This window comes from Colletotrichum spaethianum (genome assembly GCF_022836535.1).
Source record: "Colletotrichum spaethianum MAFF 239500 DNA, contig03, whole genome shotgun sequence".
In the NCBI taxonomy this organism is placed as follows: domain Eukaryota; kingdom Fungi; phylum Ascomycota; class Sordariomycetes; order Glomerellales; family Glomerellaceae; genus Colletotrichum; species Colletotrichum spaethianum.
The window spans coordinates 1,463,139-1,480,500 of NW_026054773.1; the positions used below are offsets into that span (position 1 = coordinate 1,463,139).

Here is a 17,362-nt window from a genome sequence, read left to right on the forward strand (position 1 = left end):
CCACCCACTCACACACACACACACACACACACACACCCTTCCCTCTCACACCCCTGGTCGCCAGTCCCACGTTTGCGCCAGATGATTACCTTAGATCCCGGCCATCTCGCGCGCTGCACCCACACACCGTTCCGTCCGTTCCTCTCCTGCAATCCCTCTCAGGCAGTTCAGCAGTGTAGCAGCTGATGGAACGCTGCGTCGCAGGTGGGATTCTTTTGCCATTCCCACCCCCATTCCCATCGAGGCAAGAATCTGGCTGACAAAACCCGACCTTCCGCTTCCGTCCTTCCCATGACTCTCGTTTCTTGCCTTCTTCCCCCAACCGTGCCATTGACTGCCGCCGTTATTTTTCTTCTCCCGTAGCCTCCCCGGCCCTCGATTCTTAATCCTACCAACCTTTCCCACCCGGCCTGTTGCGCTACCACGTACACATCGCGCACCTACTACACATACTCGCGCGCACGCATCGCATAGCCTACGCCCAACCCGCGATACCCACCTTCTAGCAGTCGTACATAGTACTCGGAAGCTGGTCTTCTGGAGCCCCTCCCCAAAAGCCTCTTCTTGCAGTCCAACTATTTGCCTCGATATCCCTCGCCTCTTCCGGCCTCGAAACAAGCTCGACTGTTTCTCCCGTACTCTATGGACTGCTAGCCCTACCATGAAGGCTGGTGCTAGATAGTTGGAAATCGACCCAAGACCGAAGTACGAACGAAGACCGAGGCTGGCCCTGCATTTCCGACCCTTTCTTCTATCAACAAGCGCATCGTTGTACGCAAAACACCGAAAACATGGCTCCTCCGGCCATCAGAGTACCGGCGAAGCATGAGGCCGGCGGGCCAACCGCCACCCTCGCTACACCGACCGCAACCCAATGGGCGACGACGACCCTTAAAGTTGGAGGCATGACGTAAGTAACGCCCTGCTTCATGTTGTTCCCCCCGGCGGTCTGCTTACATGATTTCTTGTTAGGTGCGGCGCATGTACATCCGCAGTCGAGTCGGGCTTCCGAGGTGTTGAGGGCGTAGGAAGTGTTTCCGTCAGTCTGGTCATGGAGCGCGCGGTGGTTATGCATAACCCCGAAGCCATCTCTGCTGAGAAAATCGCCGAGATTATTGAAGACCGAGGTTTCGATGCCGAAGTTTTGTCCACCGACCTGCCGTCACCGATGTTCCCGACAAACCAGGACCTGTTCGATGCCGAGGAGGAGAGCGGACTCATGACGACCACTGTCGCTGTCGAAGGAATGACGTGCGGCGCATGCACATCTGCCGTCGAGGGAGGCTTCAAAGACATCCCGGGCGTGAAGAACTTCAGCATATCTCTGCTGTCTGAAAGAGCCGTTATTGAGCATGACCCAACACTGCTCACTGCCGAACAAATTGCGGAAATAATCGAGGACCGAGGCTTTGGCGCTGAGATCGTGGACAGCGAAAGCAGCCAGCAGGAGAAGCCCAGAGCCAGCAGCAACCCTACAAGCTCCGTCGCTACAACAACAGTCGCCATCGAGGGCATGACCTGCGGCGCCTGCACATCAGCCGTTGAAGGAGGGTTCAAGGAGATGGAGGGTGTTTTGCGCTTCAACATTAGCTTGCTGGCTGAGCGCGCCGTCATCACCCACGACACGACGAAGCTTCCTGCAGACAAAATCGCCGAGATCATTGAGGACAGGGGCTTCGGCGCAGAGATCCTGTCGACTGCGTTCGAGACGTCCGCACAGGGCAATGGCGCTTCTTCCACTGCGCAGTTCAAGATTTACGGAAATCCGGACGCCTCCACTGCCATGGCTCTGGAAGCAAAGCTTCTGACCATTCCCGGCATCAACTCTGCTAAGCTCAGCTTGGCCTCCTCGAGGTTGACGGTCACCCATCAGCCCAGCCTCATCGGCCTGCGAGGAATCGTCGAGGCTGTTGAGGCTGAGGGCCTCAACGCCTTGGTTTCCGATAACGACGACAACAACGCTCAGCTCGAATCGCTCGCCAAGACTCGAGAAATTAATGAGTGGCGGAGAGCTTTCAAGCTGTCTCTGTCGTTCGCCATTCCCGTCTTTTTCATCAGCATGATTTTGCCCATGTGCTTCCCAAGCTTGGACTTCGGCAGCTGGGAGCTTCTCCCCGGCATTTACCTTGGCGATTTGGTCTGCTTGGCTCTTACGATACCTGTCCAGTTCGGCATTGGAAAGCGTTTCTATATTTCGGGTTGGAAATCCATCAAGCACGGATCACCGACCATGGACGTTCTCGTCATCCTCGGCACCTCGTGTGCCTTCTTCTTCAGCATCATGGCTATGCTGGTGTCTTTCTTCTTCCCGCCGCACACAAGGCCGTCCACTATCTTCGACACCAGCACTATGCTGATTACCTTTGTTACTCTCGGCAGGTTCTTGGAGAACCGCGCCAAGGGCCAGACTTCCAAGGCTCTTTCACGCCTCATGTCTCTGGCTCCGTCGATGGCTACTATCTATGCCGACCCTATTGCCGCCGAGAAGGCTGCCGAGGGCTGGGAGAGCGCCACGGTTTCTGGTGAGCCCAAGACACCCAACCGCGACGGAAACGCAGCAGAGGAAAAGGTCATCCCCACCGAACTCCTGCAAGTTGGGGACGTCGTCATCCTTCGCCCTGGCGATAAGATTCCCGCAGACGGTACGATGGTCCGCGGTGAGACTTATATCGATGAGAGTATGGTGACTGGCGAAGCCATGCCCGTCCAGAAAAAGAAAGGAAGTTACCTGATCGGCGGTACTGTCAACGGCCACGGACGTGTCGACTTCCGCGTCACCAGAGCCGGCCGCGACACGCAGCTCAGCCAGATTGTCAAGCTTGTTCAGGACGCTCAGACTACTCGTGCCCCTATTCAGCGTCTGGCTGACACGCTCGCCGGCTACTTTGTCCCAACCATCCTCATCCTCGGTTTCCTGACTTTCCTCGTCTGGATGATCCTCAGTCACGTACTCAAGAACCCACCCAAGATCTTTACTCAAGAAGCTAGTGGCGGTAAGATCATGGTGTGTGTCAAGCTGTGCATCTCTGTCATTGTCTTTGCCTGCCCCTGTGCTCTTGGCCTGGCAACCCCCACCGCCGTCATGGTGGGCACTGGCATCGGCGCTGAGAACGGAATCTTGGTCAAGGGCGGCGCTGCTCTGGAGACAACCACCAGAATCACCCAGATTGTACTCGACAAGACCGGCACCATCACGTACGGCAAGATGAGCGTAGCCAAGATAAGCCTCGTCTCTGCCTGGCAGGGTAACGAGTGGCGCCGCCGACTGTGGTGGCACATCGTCGGTCTCGCTGAGATGGGTAGCGAGCACCCGGTAGGTAGAGCTGTGCTGGGTGCCGCCAAGACCGAGCTTGGGATCGAAGAAGAGGCTACCATCGAGGGCAGCGTCGGCGAGTTCAAGGCCGCCGTCGGCAAAGGTATCAATGCCCTCGTCGAGCCCGCCACGGGTAACGACCGCACCCGCTACCGCGTCCTCCTTGGCAATGTCCGTTTCCTCCGCGAAAACAACGTCAATGTCCCCGCCGAGGCGGTCGAGGCTTCCGAACAGCTGAACGCTAAGGCCAACTCCAGCGCGAAGAACACCTCGGCAGGCACCACCAACATCTTCGTCGCCATTGATGGCCAATACACCGGTCATCTCTGCCTTTCTGACACCATCAAGGAGGGCGCGGCCGCGGCCATCGCTGTCCTCCACCGCATGAAGATCAAGACCGCCATCGTCACTGGTGACCAACGCTCCACCGCAGTCGCTGTGGCAGCTGCCGTCGGCATTTCTCCTGAGAACGTCTACGCTGGTGTCTCGCCTGATCAGAAGCAGGCCATTGTCCAGCAGCTGCAGGACCAGGGCGAGGTCGTCGGCATGGTCGGTGACGGCATCAACGACTCCCCTGCTCTCGCGACCGCCGACGTTGGTATCGCGATGGCCAGTGGCACGGACGTCGCCATGGAGGCGGCCGACGTAGTCCTCATGCGTCCTACTGACCTCATGGACATCCCCGCCGCCCTCCACCTTGCCCGCTCCATCTTCAACCGCATCAAGCTTAACCTCGCCTGGGCCTGCCTGTACAACGCCATCGGCTTGCCCTTCGCCATGGGTGTCTTCCTCCCCTACGGCTTCCACCTCCACCCCATGGCTGCCGGCGCCGCCATGGCCTGCAGTAGTGTCAGCGTCGTTGTCAGCAGTCTCCTCCTCAAGTTCTGGACCCGCCCGAGCTACATGGTCGACCCCTCGGCCCGCACCAAGAGCCGCGGCTTCGGCATCCTCAATAGGATCAAGTATGTCGTTCGCAAGATCCGTGGCAAGCGAACACAAGATCAGGGCTACGTCCCGCTTGCCAATATGGCGGACCGGGACGAATAAGACGTCGGCGGATCGTTTTCGAGTTGAACCATTGTTTTGTTTTGTGGATATATATATATATAAAGAATAGGGGAGATGTATGACCCTTGCAGTAAAGTAAGGCTTGGATCAAGAGTCCCTCCCCCGCCTCAGTAGAGAAAAACCAAATCACCCGGCGTGGTAGTCGGATCGGTTCCTTGCGTTATTATACGTTTCTTCTGGCTTTTCTGCAGTTATTGGTAGCATAGCACTGGAGTCAAATGAGACATAAATTCATCAGTCAAAGAGTGGAATCATGACTTTTAAAAAACCGTGATTGAACTTGTGTGTTGCTTGTTTCTCGACGGGAAAGTTTACTCCTTCCGTCTGGATTATGTATGACGGGACTAATTCCGCAACGCTGTTTTTGACCATGCACAAGGCTTTGAAAATCGGTCCCTTATCCATGCTGTTCCGCCTCTTCCCAGAGAAAACGTTGCAAGGAGATTGTAATCCGCCCAACGCCATGCTATGCAGTATTCCATAATACAAAAGAGACTTGGAAATGAAAAATTGAAAGTTAAGGAATGAGAGGCCGCGTGGAGTTGATGCAATCTCAAACGCCAGCAAACGTCTTGCCCACGATCCGGCTTCCTACAACCTCGGAGCCCGCCCCCTCCTCTTCGCTCAGCATCCGGCTCCAAAGCCTCAGCTCGTCGACGCTGACGTTCCTCTTCTCAAGCTCCCACTTGACACTTCCCGGCAGCAGCTGCGTCTTCGCCACCGAGGGACTGCCGGCAGCGATCAACGGCACCGCGCCGGCGCCCTCGCCCAGCCCCTTGCCGTTGTTCTTAGACAGCATGCCGAAGCGCAGGCCGACCTCGGTCATGGTGACGAGGATGGAGATGACGATGAGGACGATGACGATCCAGGTGATGTAGCTCATTTTGGCGTCGGCGACCGAGTCGGCCAGGATTTCGGCCAGGTCGAGGAAGACGCGACAGCGCTCGTTGAGGACCTTGATGCGCGGGTCGATTTCGAGGTACTCGCGGATGGCCACGTAAAGCGGGTGTAGCGTCGGTTCCGAGTCCCAGAAGAAGTTGGGGACGTCGAGGATATTTGAGGCTGGGGTGGATTAGCACAGGAATTCATTTCCAGATTTACCGTGCCAAGGCATATGGGAGAAACTTACATAGGTTGATATCGACGCGGCTCTTGAACAGCCGGCCCAGGATCTTGACAATCTCCGTTCTCGTCATGTTCAACTCGCCCGTGAGAGCCAGCCGCTTCGGAACGTGCTGCGCGTCGAGCATCGTCTCACTCATGCGCTCCTCAAACAGACACAGCTTTGTGCTCTGCGCGATAGCGTGGCTGATGGTCAGCTTGACCATGTGGTCGCTGCGAGGCAGCAGCGTGATCATGTCGTTGAAGATGCGCGGCCGCTTCACGTCGTGGCTGTACTCAAAGTGGAACTCCTCCGTCTCGAAGTCATCTTCATCGAGCGGGCGCGTAAGCAACGAGAGCCCGTTCTCGTTCTGCGCGAACGTCAGGTCCGCAAGGATGTCCTTCTCCTGGTGCTCGGTGAAGTTCCAGAACACGACAACGCCGTAGGAAAAAAGGAACATCTCGGCGAACGACTTGGCGTCCGGAATCCGCGCCATGGGCGAGATGTTGGGGTCGTCCGGGGACTGCTCGCGGTGATGGCGCGGGGAAGAGGAATCGTCTCCGTAGACGCCGTTGCCGTTCATAGGGCTGCCATTAATGGGGCTGCCGCTATCGACGGCGTCCTCAAAGTACCCTTCGTGGTAGTCACGCTGCTCGCTCCGCTCAATCTCCATGTCCAGGACCGTCTTGCCGCTTCCGGGCGTCTTGACAATGGGCCGGCTACGGACGCGGTAGCCCTCGGTGCCGTTCAGGAGAGGCAACGAGTACACCACGTAAAGACAGTCGTCGTAGAGCTTCGTCTTGGCGTCGTGCTTGGTCCGGAGGAAATCGGCGGTCGATTTCATCTTGTATGATTGCGCTGTGCAGTATGCCGTCAACCGCGCCAGCTTCTCCTTGCGCTGGACCTTGGGCAGCCGCTCGGCGTAACTCTTGCCACGGATGCCGCCCCTCTTGCGGAGCACGTCGAGCTCTTCGTCGCGCAGTGGTCGGTTCTCCTCGGCTTCAATCTCGCGCGCCATCTTGCTCGCCTCCTCGTCGAGGTCCTCGTCGGATCCGGGCTTCTCGTCCGTCTCGGGCAGCAGCACAAGCTTTTCGCTGATTTTTGTCGTGCGTGAGGGCATGCTCTGCTGTCCCGTCCTCGACTGCAGGTTCGGCAGGCCAGCGCTGACGCGTCGGGCGTTCGCGAGGCCACCAGCGGGACGCTGGGACGTGGGAACGACACGGGGCTGGCCTGAGGGGATATCGGAGGCGTACTGCAGGACGTTGTCGACAGAGATGAAGCGCATTGCCGGTCGGCCCTGAGCACCACCTATGCCGGTGTTCTGTCGCTGGAGAGCGCCCCTCTGCGGAGGCCGTTCTCGCGAGTCGGTCACCTACAGCAGTCATGCATTAGTGTCTTGACGGGTGGATGGATGTTGGGTCTAAGGGGACGGGAGGTTGTGACGGACCAGGACCGATGGGCCTCGCTTCGCGGACGCCATTGTTGCGGATGTTTGGGGGGCGTAGGTTGCGTTGTAGGTCAAAGATTGGGTGTCTCTATTGCGCAACAAGTCCAAAGGGCATCATGCAGGGTTTCGAATCGGATCTAATCTGGTGATCGTAGGATTCCAATGTTCATTGGATGGTTTGTCCGTGTCGGGGATTCGTCGTGGTGCGAGCATCGCCATGACGGAAGCAGTCCAGGAAAGTTCAGAGCGCGTGCACCGCCACAGTTTCCACCTGTGGCTGGTGTTGGGAGCATACGTCATAGGCTGTCGGGTTCAATGATTGTTTTCCTCTCACAATGAGTTGAGATACAGTTATTGCAGATTGCTTCTCTGTATATCAGTATCATTGAAGATTCCATTGCATTATTGAACCTTTTTGTGGTGTCGAGAAATTCATTTTGATTCTTAGGGAACTTAAATCGAAATCAAGTAGTCAGATAACAAACCTGATTGTCTCAATAAGCGACAGTAATGGGTTCGATATTTACATTAATTTGTGCAGTAGATGATAACCTACTTCAATCGAAATGCTACTTCGTTCCACTTGAGTCTCTCGTTTCAATCAACAGACAGTAACCAATATGTTGAAGCTGGCACCAAAAAGAGTGTGAAACATGTGCAAAGGGAGAATAAGTCTCCTTGATTATCTCTCCGCATCATATTCACGTTGCAAACACATAGATGTGTGTCTATAACACTGGGTAACAGCACGAAGCTTGCACTCCCCCGAGGACATAGCTGATCCGCTGATGTACTGAGCATTCCGCGTCGCTCACCAGCGAGCGTTGCTGTGTTCCAGCCTTTCTTCAATCGAACCCGAACCTCGTATCACCCTTAATCTCAAGAGGCAGAGGCAGAGAGAGAGAGAGAGAGAGAGAGAGAGATGTTGCATTCCTGTCTTTTCTTGGTGGGAAGTAAACACAAGGTAGTGGAGGCCCCGAATCTCAGCGTATGTGAATCTCTACACCAACAGGGCAGCAGCGAAAAGGGTCCAGCACGAGACCGCACAAGAATTCAGACCATCTAATCCGCCATCTCACGAGTTTCTTTTGGAGTCTGCTTTGTAAGGCAATGTAGCCTGGTGTCCTGAGCGAGCAAGCCTAGCCAGCATTGGAAAGCCCGTCAGACAAGTATGCCATTGGAACACAGCTTCAATAACGGGTGATGAACATAGAAATACCAGGCGATGCTGAATCACATGGTCTCTGTCGTTGAAACAATGGTACATGTGCAAGAGGCGATCCAGCAAACCTCTAATCGGGAGGTCCTCCAGAATAGAGATCAGGTCGAGGACGCAGACACCATTAGCTGCCTGTAAAAGTTGTGCGAGCGAACCATCCAGGATTGATCCATGGAATTTTGCAAATATGGCGCAGGACGTTAAGAGACATAATCCCATCTCCCAAAGACCCAAGAAAGCAATATATATAGAGAGAGAAAAAATGCAAGTAATTCATTTCTCGTCATCATACGTGATGGCCACCCCTAACGCCTAGCCAGCTTGGTATCTTGCCTAGAATCATGAAGAAAACACAAATGCCATACCCTGTCCTTTGCAGTAAAACGAAGGATGGGCGACAGGTCCTCCCAAACAATTTGTCTCATCGATCCTCCTCAGTCCTCCGTACTTGTCGCCTTCTTCCCATGATGCGGTCGTTCGCGCCCAGCGAAGTACTTGTGAAGCCGAAGATTTTGGGGGCCAAAGATGAGGACGCCTCGCCTCTCATCGGTACTGAGGCGGCGCTTGACCCCATCCCTGAGGAGGCTGTCCATGGACAGGTGGAGTTTGCATCTGGCCGCCGCCCTTCATAGCCGTTACGTCGGGACGATTCTCGAGCGGCTGAGCAAAGTTGCAGATGTGACAGACAACATCGGTGTAGCCCTTGAAAGACAAGGGAATGACGGGCTGCAAGATCTGTTAGCCTAAATGCCCCGTCCTTGGACTTTTAGTCCACTCAAAGGTCTCATAAAGATTGCGATACGAAGTCAACGTGCTAAGAGAATCAAAACAAACGAAACTCCAAGCTCAAAGGGGCGACATTGTCAAGCGAGGCGCAGAGATAATGGAGTGAACATCCAGACACTTACAATCCAGCAAAAGGTGAACCATGGGTGGCTCTTGATGACGTGGCCGGCCATGTTGCCGCAGTTGTAGCACTGGCAGACCATGCCCTCGTAACCCTCGACAGGCTTGCGAAAGGTGTGCTCGCCGCACACGAAGAAGAAGAACATGTTTTGTGGATTGGGTGATCAAAACAGATCAGACGTATGCACGCTCAGTCGCTGTTGTTGCTGCAGGTCCGCGGGACGGAGCGTGGCGAGCGGTGAATGATGGATGGTCTTTGACGTCCCAGGTCCGGTCGGATGATGGCGATAAGATTCCTACTGCCCTTCGGCGTTGCGCTTAGATGAGATGCGCCTCGTGGAGTGACTCGGAGAGTACCGAAAGGTGGTTTTGTAGTAGATGCCTGAGATGATGAGAAACACAGCGGTAGGTAGTGGTGTCCAAGACGTTCCGGGGAGGTGAAGGAACGAAGGGGCCGAGGGTGGCGGGAGGAACAGTTGACGTCGGCGGAAGAGTGGGCTACCTCGAACTGGGGCAGGGCACCCTTAAGCAGAGCTAGTTGAGCTGTTCCTTACCGAGACGGAGGAATCCTAAATCCTGACTGGCCCTGGTCGACCAACACGAACGAACCAGACGGGGAGGCAAAGGTTTAGAAGGTGGCCCAAGCTTGAGTGAGTTGGGGGGGAAATGGATCGATTCGACTGGTGAGTGGCGGACGATTCTTTTTTGGAGAAAGAGGGATGAACACTTTCTGATGGCGCCGGTGGTGGTGTGCCTGTCTTGCGTGTCTTCCGAGGCAGTGCATCCTTGGCGGTTGGGAAACATCGAACCCTCGTTCTTCTACCGACACTCGCCCGGAATGGCTTTCTCCAAAGACAACTCGGCAACCGCCAGAAGAACAATAGAGAGACTTGGAAAGGGGAGACTCGTGACCCCGTCTGATACCTTGGCAATCGGGACGTGCTTTCCTGGCCCTCAATCAATGCTCTTAATGCTGTCAATTCGGAGAAATTTTCATGGAGAAACTGTCAAGGGGCATCATGCTTCATGCTTGGTGTTACAAGTTACTCGCTTCCCGCCGTGGTTCTCTCAGCTGCTTGGTACTACCGGTACATAGTACTCCAGCAAAGATATCCCGGCTGAGAACCTGGGGTCATCCGTGGATGCCGCCGTCTGGAATAATGACCTTGAGAAGGCGGGACCGGAGACAGGAACTGCGCCATTGACCCTTGCGTGTACCCTCTGCTTCCCCAAAACCGTCTATTGAGTTCGCTGTGATGTACGAGCATGGTGGCTGAAGGCTGACCATCAACTTGAATAAACTCCAGTTGCAAGTCGGGAGGCAGCCTGTGATTGAACGAGATGAGATCATCGCCCACGGGTGTCATCAAGTTGTAGCTGTCGCCTCCACTCTAGTCCGATGTTCCCGCCCGTTCTTCCCGCTGCTACCTCCGGTCGAGGGCACACCCTCAGGCAGAGTCACAGAACCGCTAGCAGAGACTCCCAGCGCCATGCAGCCCCAAAGTACTGCCCCACGTTCTCAAAGGCCAAAAGAGCGTCATCCCAGCCGACCCCGCGGAACCAACCTAACACCGACCTCCGTCCCGTCCAAAAAAATTCGCCCGCGTTTGCGCATAAGGTCCGATCACGACGCAAGCAACACCACACGCGACAAACCCAATTGCACGACATCACGAGATAGCCGCGCAGATTCTAAGACCCTCGCCACCCCGAGACTCAAGCCGACGTACTCCCAGTAGCGACTGGATGCCCAGCAGTTATCAACGACCCGACAACACCAATCAGTCACCGTTGACTCCCATCTTTCAATCAATGGGCAAAAGCTCACGATAGCTTCGCTCCTTCCCCCAAGATGCTTTACGATCTCAATATCCCGTGGTCCTCCACCACAATCTCCGCCGACCTGTCTCGCACGATATCCTTTGCCTCCTCGCTAGGCTACACCGTCCTCGCCCTAAACCACACAATAACGCCCCCGATCCCGTCGCAAATAACGAACCCCCTGCCAAAGTTTCCGCCGTCACCTTCGTCATCGGCAGCCACCTCCACACCCAACACCGCCACCTCACAACCAAAAAGGCAACAGCCCACAGTCCTCCACCGCGCGACGGTCCTCCTCTCCGACCCCTCCCAAAACTACCGCCTCCCCGCCCTCGCCGCGGCCTACGACATCCTCGCCGTCCGTCCCACCACCGAAAAGGCCTTCCAGGCCGCCTGCCTCTCCATGGCCGAGCCGTCCCTCATCTCCCTCGACCTGACGCAGCACTTCCCCTTCCACTTCCGCCCCAAGCCGCTCATGGCCGCTGTCTCGCGCGGCGTCAAGTTCGAGGTGTGCTACTCCCAGATCCTGGGCGCCACGGACGCCCGCGCGAGGGCGACGTTCATCTCCAACTTTGCCTCCCTGGTACGCGCGACGAAGGGCAGAGGGATCGTGGTCAGCTCCGAGGCGCGCTCGGCGCTGGGCCTGCGTGCGCCGAACGACGTTGTGAACCTTCTCGCCGTGTGGGGTCTGGGTAGCGAGAAGGGCACCGAGGCGCTGGGGGTGAACCCGCGCGGGGTCGTTGTCAACGAGGGGATCAAGAGGAGTGGGTTCCGAGGGGTTGTGGACGTGCTCGAGGTCGGTGGACGGGAGGACGATGCTAAGAAACAACAGCAGGGGAAGAAGGATGGCGGGAAGGGGAAAGAGGGCAAGGGTGCGAAGCAAGGCGGCGGCGAGGACAGGGGGAACGGGCAGAAGCGCAAGACGCCTGACGAGGTGGGTGATGGTGCGCAGCAGACGATGAGCAAGAGGCAGGCCAAGAAGCTGAGGCTGGCGCTGAAGGAGAAGGAAAAAGAGACGGCGTAGATCAAGCGCCCCTTTTGGCGAGAGATGAGGGTGATGTGGTCAGGGAAGTCAACATTGGGTTGGGCGGACACGTCGTTTACGCTTTATGATACCCCATAGAAGGAATAGAAAGAACAAGCATCAACACCAGCAACAACGCACGTCTATGATCAGTGGTAGATGGACTTGGTGCAAATATCGAGACACACGATTTTCAAGCATCGGCAGACCCATCAGGTGAATCATGAGACTCGCTCAATTATCTTTGATAATGCTATCGTATATAAGGGGTGTGGGATAGGGGGATATGAAATGTTTTGCGACGTTTGCCATGATTTGTGTCCCCAAAGAAAAGAAATATATACAGCCCTAGGGGGGGGGGGGGGGGGGGGGGGGGGAGATGTGTTGAGTGCAAAGTCCTCCTCTTCCCTCGACACACACTCTTCTCCATCGCCCGAGTGGTGTCGCAAACTCACCCGTCCCCGCGCGGGACGTCAGACGGACGACGGGCAGGCGTGCGTTGTGTGAGAAGAGGAGGTCGTATTTGTGTCGTTTTGCCCGTACTTTCCTACCCCGTCCTCCAGTCTCTCTCCTATGTACCAAGGCCCGGGCTACCTTTTTCAGATTCTGCTCGCCATTAAAACCAACCACAACTACATTCCAAAACGTCCGTGTCGTCCCCTGTTCCACATACACAAGAATCGAAAAATCTAGGGTATTTCGTATGCCGCTGCTGAACCACTTTTCAAGTCGCCAACGGCGTCGCCATATCCACATGCCATGTACTTCGTCATCGCCCTCGGCAACCCTTCACTTCGACAACCCCCCCCTCCTGATTAAGGCTTTCCTCCAGCAATAGCGACGAAGACAGGCCAGGCAGGTGCCAAAGGTTGGAACATCGAAACATCGCTCTCGGGATGGGCTTGTCGGTGCCTGCTTCGTTTTACACGGGGGGTGTCTCGCGAGCCTGCAGCTGGACCGTCTGTTGCAGCAGGTTGCCGAGCTGCAGAGACTTGGTGAGGGCGAGGCCGCTGACGGCGATTTGCGGCTGGGCGGGGTTCGCGGCAACGGGGGGCGTGACGTCGGCGGCGGGCTGGTTGGCGGCGGTGCCGCGGAGGCCGCCCAGGTTCAGAGAGGTCGTCGCGCCGCTGGTCGCGGCCGGGTTGCCGACTTGTGGGAGAGCCGCGGCGGGCTGGGTGGCGGCAGGCTCTGTACATCAGGTTAGTTACTCCGGAGATTCCATGAATGTGTCCAATATGGGGTGCGGGAGAAGCATACCAGCTGCGACGGGGGCGGGGCTTGCTGCTGCAGGCGGCGGGATCGACGAGGATGAGAGACCGGCAAAGGGCGGCGCCTGAGGGGGGCCGGGAATGACGAGGCCGGGTTGCGAGGCCGCGGGCGTTGCGGCCGGGGGAGGAGCGGCGGCAGCCGGCGTCTGGGTGACCATTTGCGTGATGATTTGCGGAGGCCTGTAGCTTGATTAGCATTCTCCGTCCAAGTGCATTCCGCGTTCCGGGGAGTTCGGGGGGTCCTCACGGGGCTGCTTGCGTGACGAACACCGTCAACGGCGCGGGTACAGAGGCGTTCTGGTAAACCGTCTTCGTGACTGTGACCGGTGGTGGCGCCGCAGGGCATTTACCGACGTTGTTGCCGGTGTTCTGGTTCCCTTGGTGTCGGTTCCCGTTCAGAGCGTCCAAGATGCCGGCGATGAGATTTCCCCGGTTCGATCCTTTTCCTCCATCACCCAAGACTGCGCCGGCGTTCTGAAGGTCCACCGTCGTCACCTCAACCGCCGGGGCGCCGTTGCCCTTCACATTCACGTTGCCGTTTCCATCAATGCTGACACCGTTAAGGTTGATGTTCTGTCTCTTGTCGACGACCGCGCCCTGCTTTCTCGTAAGAATCCCGTGGCTGTGCGTGGCGGACAGGGAACGAACCTGAGCGATTGAAGATAGAGCTGCCACGGCGAGGAGTAGACAGCGTCTCATCGTGGGCTCGGGGGCGAAAGCTGGTGACCGTCGTGCGTCTCCAGCGTTTCTCCAAGTTTTCGGGTTCTTTTTCAGTATCCTGCTTATACGCTTCTTCGATTCGATGCCTTCTTTTTCTTCTTCTTCTTTCCTTTTCGTGTAAAGAGCGGATTCAACAGGCCAGCCGTCGGTGAAGTTTCGTTGGGATCAACCCTAGGAACGAAGACACGAAAAGAGTGTACTGGTTTCTGGTGGAGTGGTTGTTTCCCGCAAACCTTCGCGATTACGAGAGGGAGGGAGAGAGTTACGGGCAGACAGGTGGCGACCTGCAAAACATTACCCAAAGAGTTTAGAAAAGATAGGACGGCCGAGACCTCGAGTAATGAGGGTGTGCGGGTACTAAGAATGGATGAGAGACGTGACCAGACAGATCATGGGCCAGAGGTGGGGTGGGGGGTGTGTGACGACGAGGGAACGTGAGAGAAGTGAAATCTTCTCGGTCAAAGAGCGAATGCCGTTTCTTCCGACTTCCCACTAGGGGCAAGACAGAGTCAGACAGATAGTTTGGGTTAGGAGAGCTGTGGTGAGGGAGCAGGAGAGGAAGATGGGACGAAGCACGAGACGGGAACCACATAACACACGAGGTGGAGAGTCTTGAGTTGCGGGAAGCCGCAAAGATTATTCGAAGAGACCAAAAAGACCATCAAAACCGACCCGGCTTAGGTAGGTCCCGTCCATGCGACATGCCCAGACGGCGCCGATTCATCAAATTGATATTGCAGCGCACCAGTGGCTAAAATGCTTGCCAATGCTTGGCCATGCGGTGGAATGCATTAGACAAGCCCATGGGAGCCGCTGGCAAGTGCTGTACAGCAGCCAAACAGGGCCAGAACTGGTACGATGGTGCTGGCGTCTGATCAAGGGGCGACTGTCCCTGTCTGAATCGACTCCGGCATCGTTCGAGCAAGGGGAGCCCTAGGATGCAGTCAGGAACGCTGCAGGCTCAGAAGTGAGGTTCAGGGCAGCCAAGAAGGCAAGGGGGATCCGCCGTCTGCCCCATGATGCAGGTTGGGTTGATGGCTAGGGATCGTGTGAGGCTCGATCGGAAATGGCAGCCGTGTGTAGCATGGCGCTGTGGAGCCCAGCCGCACAAGGGGAGAACGTTCCAATCATTCCATACAAGGGCGTGGCATGGGCGAGGAAGACCCCTGAGCGGGGTCCCTGTGAGGCTCAAGGGTATGAGACATGCCCCAGACGGAGACCGTCTGAGGTGGGGTGCAATCCTCGAACTTCGCACCAGGGCCCCGAAACTGCGAGAGCGCCAGCCCAGCTACGAGTGTGAGCGTGGCTGCAGATCCGGGCACTAGATCCAATGACAGCGGCGGCAACGTCCCAAGAGGCGCGTGCAACGAAAGACCCATTCGTCTGCTTCGTAGTCGTCTTCTTCTTTTTCTTCTTCGTTGTCGTCGTTGTAGCCCTCGTTGTCCGTGTTCCTGCAGCCAGAAGCATGTGTGACGGGTGACGTGATGCCTGGTTTGACGAGGAAGTTGTGCGATGGTGATGCGCAAGGAAGACGGGGGCTCACTCAACTCACTCGCTTATTTTAGTAAGCTCTCAGTGTTCACGTGTACCGCGTCCTCCAATGCTTAACTCCTCAATCGCAACCTTTTCACTTGGTGGTGGTGAAGAAGACGGGTGAAACATCGTTTCCAACGGCTAATGCGGATTTTTGACTTTCTCCAAATCCCGGCTCACCGCCGTCAACGACGTGGTCATTACATCGCGAACCGCTGCGAACTGTTCGATCATGTCGCAGTTGGGAAGACGACTGTCGAAAACCAGAAGCGGTTGCGGGCGTGTCTCCGTCAGCTCCGCTCTCTTACGCATAGTCGGCTATCGCTGAACAAGATGCATCGCGACTGGTGGGCTTGGAGCAGATCGGGGCCCACGGTACCTGTGTCTGCGCTTGATCGACGCTTGGACGGCCGGAAACGCAACGTAACGCAGCGACAGCAATCCACAATGCCTTGCCGCACAACCCACGTGAAGATCATCTTGCGTGGGATGCCATCATCAGATGCAGTAACCAATTTGTGGATTTGCGGTACGAAGCGAACAAGCGGCCGCCGCGAAATCTGCTCTCGCGCCGCGAAACGAATTGGGCACAGACGCAGCGGAGATGGACTTTTGACGTAGGGTGTGTGGTGTCCAGTGTTGATTGGGGTGCTAGGTACTGGTGAAGCACCTTCGTCCTATTTTCCCCCCTTCACTTCTCGCGTGCATCGTCCCTTTGAGCGGGTGAATGGAGCCCATGAGCGAGACAAGATTTGTCGCCAGTACGTTGCGCTTACGCAGTGGCCTCTCCTTTGCTCCCCTCGACCCCCTTCCGCGCTTGGAGAGAGACCGGATAACAGCATTGAGACGATGAGGGTCGTCCCAAGGCGAGAACCGGAAGAAGGGGAAGAAAAGATGCGAAATGCTGTCGCTCGTTGTAGCATTGCTTGCCTCAAATGGCCGGGGCGGGTTACGTGACGACGCGATGGGTCAAACGACACCAAGTCCAGGCGCCTCGTTTGATGACAAGCACATGTTGTGCGTTCGGCCACATATTGGTGGCCGTGACCAGAGAAGGACCAGGACTATTGTTGGACGACCAGCGAGGGTGGAGCCAGCCGAGTTAATAGCACGTTTGGTCAGTAATATTCCGTTCAACCTGGGATCGTGGGTGAGGTGAGTTGCCCGCGTTCCCTCCCAATGACTGGCCCAAGATAAGTATCCCGAGGGCGGCAGTTGGTGCAGAAGGCGAAACTGAGACTGGACCCCTTCTCCCAATGCCAACATCGACATGTCCATGCCGAAGCCCCGAGTGTGCACCGCCTGATTCGTAGAACAGGGGATCCAAGACAGTGTGAGACTTCGTGTGACCACCATTAGGTACCGTCAAAGCACCCCTCACACCTTTCTCCAGTCGTGCTTCAATAAGAGCTCGCCATTAAGACGAGGGATCGGATGTCATGATCAGAGAGATGGGACGCCAGCCTCTGCTCGTTTCACTCAATTCGGTGGGTTGGAGTCCTTAACAGTCTGGGCGCTTGATGACATAAGGCGCCCATCTGGGGCAGTCGGCTCCACGACCGAGCTTGAAGAAACTACCTATCTAATCAACCGTGGCTGGAAATGGGTAGAACGTGGCTTGACAGCGCGGCCCTCGGTGCTGCTGGAATTCCGATCTCAAGAACCGCGTGATGTACCTCCATCATACAAACTCGCCTGCATCGGTACATGAGCCTTCCCTAAATGAGCCAATCTAGTGGGCCATACAAGTCGATGACGACAGCGAAGCTTTCCTTCGACACTGAGCTGAGGCTAAGCAGACGACCTTCACGAGTATCGGACAGTTTTCATTGCCTTGTTCCACGGCTTCCGGAATCAAAGATGACTGTGTCGAGTGGCCGCTGTACGAATTCCGATTACTCGTCTTGTTCGATAAAATCCAACTCATAGCGCTGATTGCTG

General features: G+C 56.3%; 5 protein-coding genes across 5 annotated transcripts; 2 read left to right on the forward strand and 3 right to left on the reverse strand.

Annotated features, from left to right (window-relative positions):
- Positions 1–791: 791 nt before the first annotated feature.
- ColSpa_01899 (copper-transporting ATPase 2) lies at positions 792–4,360 on the forward strand (the record flags this gene model as incomplete). Its single annotated transcript, XM_049268111.1, has 2 exons — positions 792–910; positions 973–4,360. The coding sequence occupies 2 exons, from the start codon at positions 792–794 to the stop codon at positions 4,358–4,360; spliced, it is 3,507 nt and encodes a 1,168-aa protein (XP_049124068.1).
- A 574-nt stretch (positions 4,361–4,934) lies between these two features.
- On the reverse strand, positions 4,935–6,963 carry ColSpa_01900 (SAGA complex subunit spt3; the record flags this gene model as incomplete). Its single annotated transcript, XM_049268112.1, has 4 exons — positions 4,935–5,087; positions 5,316–5,443; positions 5,511–6,855; positions 6,931–6,963. 4 exons carry the CDS (start codon positions 6,961–6,963, stop codon positions 4,935–4,937), a joined length of 1,659 nt encoding a protein of 552 aa, XP_049124069.1.
- Positions 6,964–8,692: 1,729 nt separating this feature from the next.
- ColSpa_01901 (uncharacterized protein) lies at positions 8,693–9,201 on the reverse strand (the record flags this gene model as incomplete). Its single annotated transcript, XM_049268113.1, has 2 exons — positions 8,693–8,875; positions 9,058–9,201. 2 exons carry the CDS (start codon positions 9,199–9,201, stop codon positions 8,693–8,695), a joined length of 327 nt encoding a protein of 108 aa, XP_049124070.1.
- A 1,706-nt stretch (positions 9,202–10,907) lies between these two features.
- ColSpa_01902 (putative ribose 5-phosphate isomerase) lies at positions 10,908–11,900 on the forward strand (the record flags this gene model as incomplete). Its single annotated transcript, XM_049268114.1, has 1 exon — positions 10,908–11,900. One exon carries the CDS (start codon positions 10,908–10,910, stop codon positions 11,898–11,900), a length of 993 nt encoding a protein of 330 aa, XP_049124071.1.
- A 922-nt stretch (positions 11,901–12,822) lies between these two features.
- On the reverse strand, positions 12,823–13,867 carry ColSpa_01903 (uncharacterized protein; the record flags this gene model as incomplete). The annotated part of the gene is made up of 3 exons (XM_049268115.1): positions 12,823–13,088; positions 13,158–13,348; positions 13,416–13,867. The coding sequence occupies 3 exons, from the start codon at positions 13,865–13,867 to the stop codon at positions 12,823–12,825; spliced, it is 909 nt and encodes a 302-aa protein (XP_049124072.1).
- Positions 13,868–17,362: the final 3,495 nt, after the last annotated feature.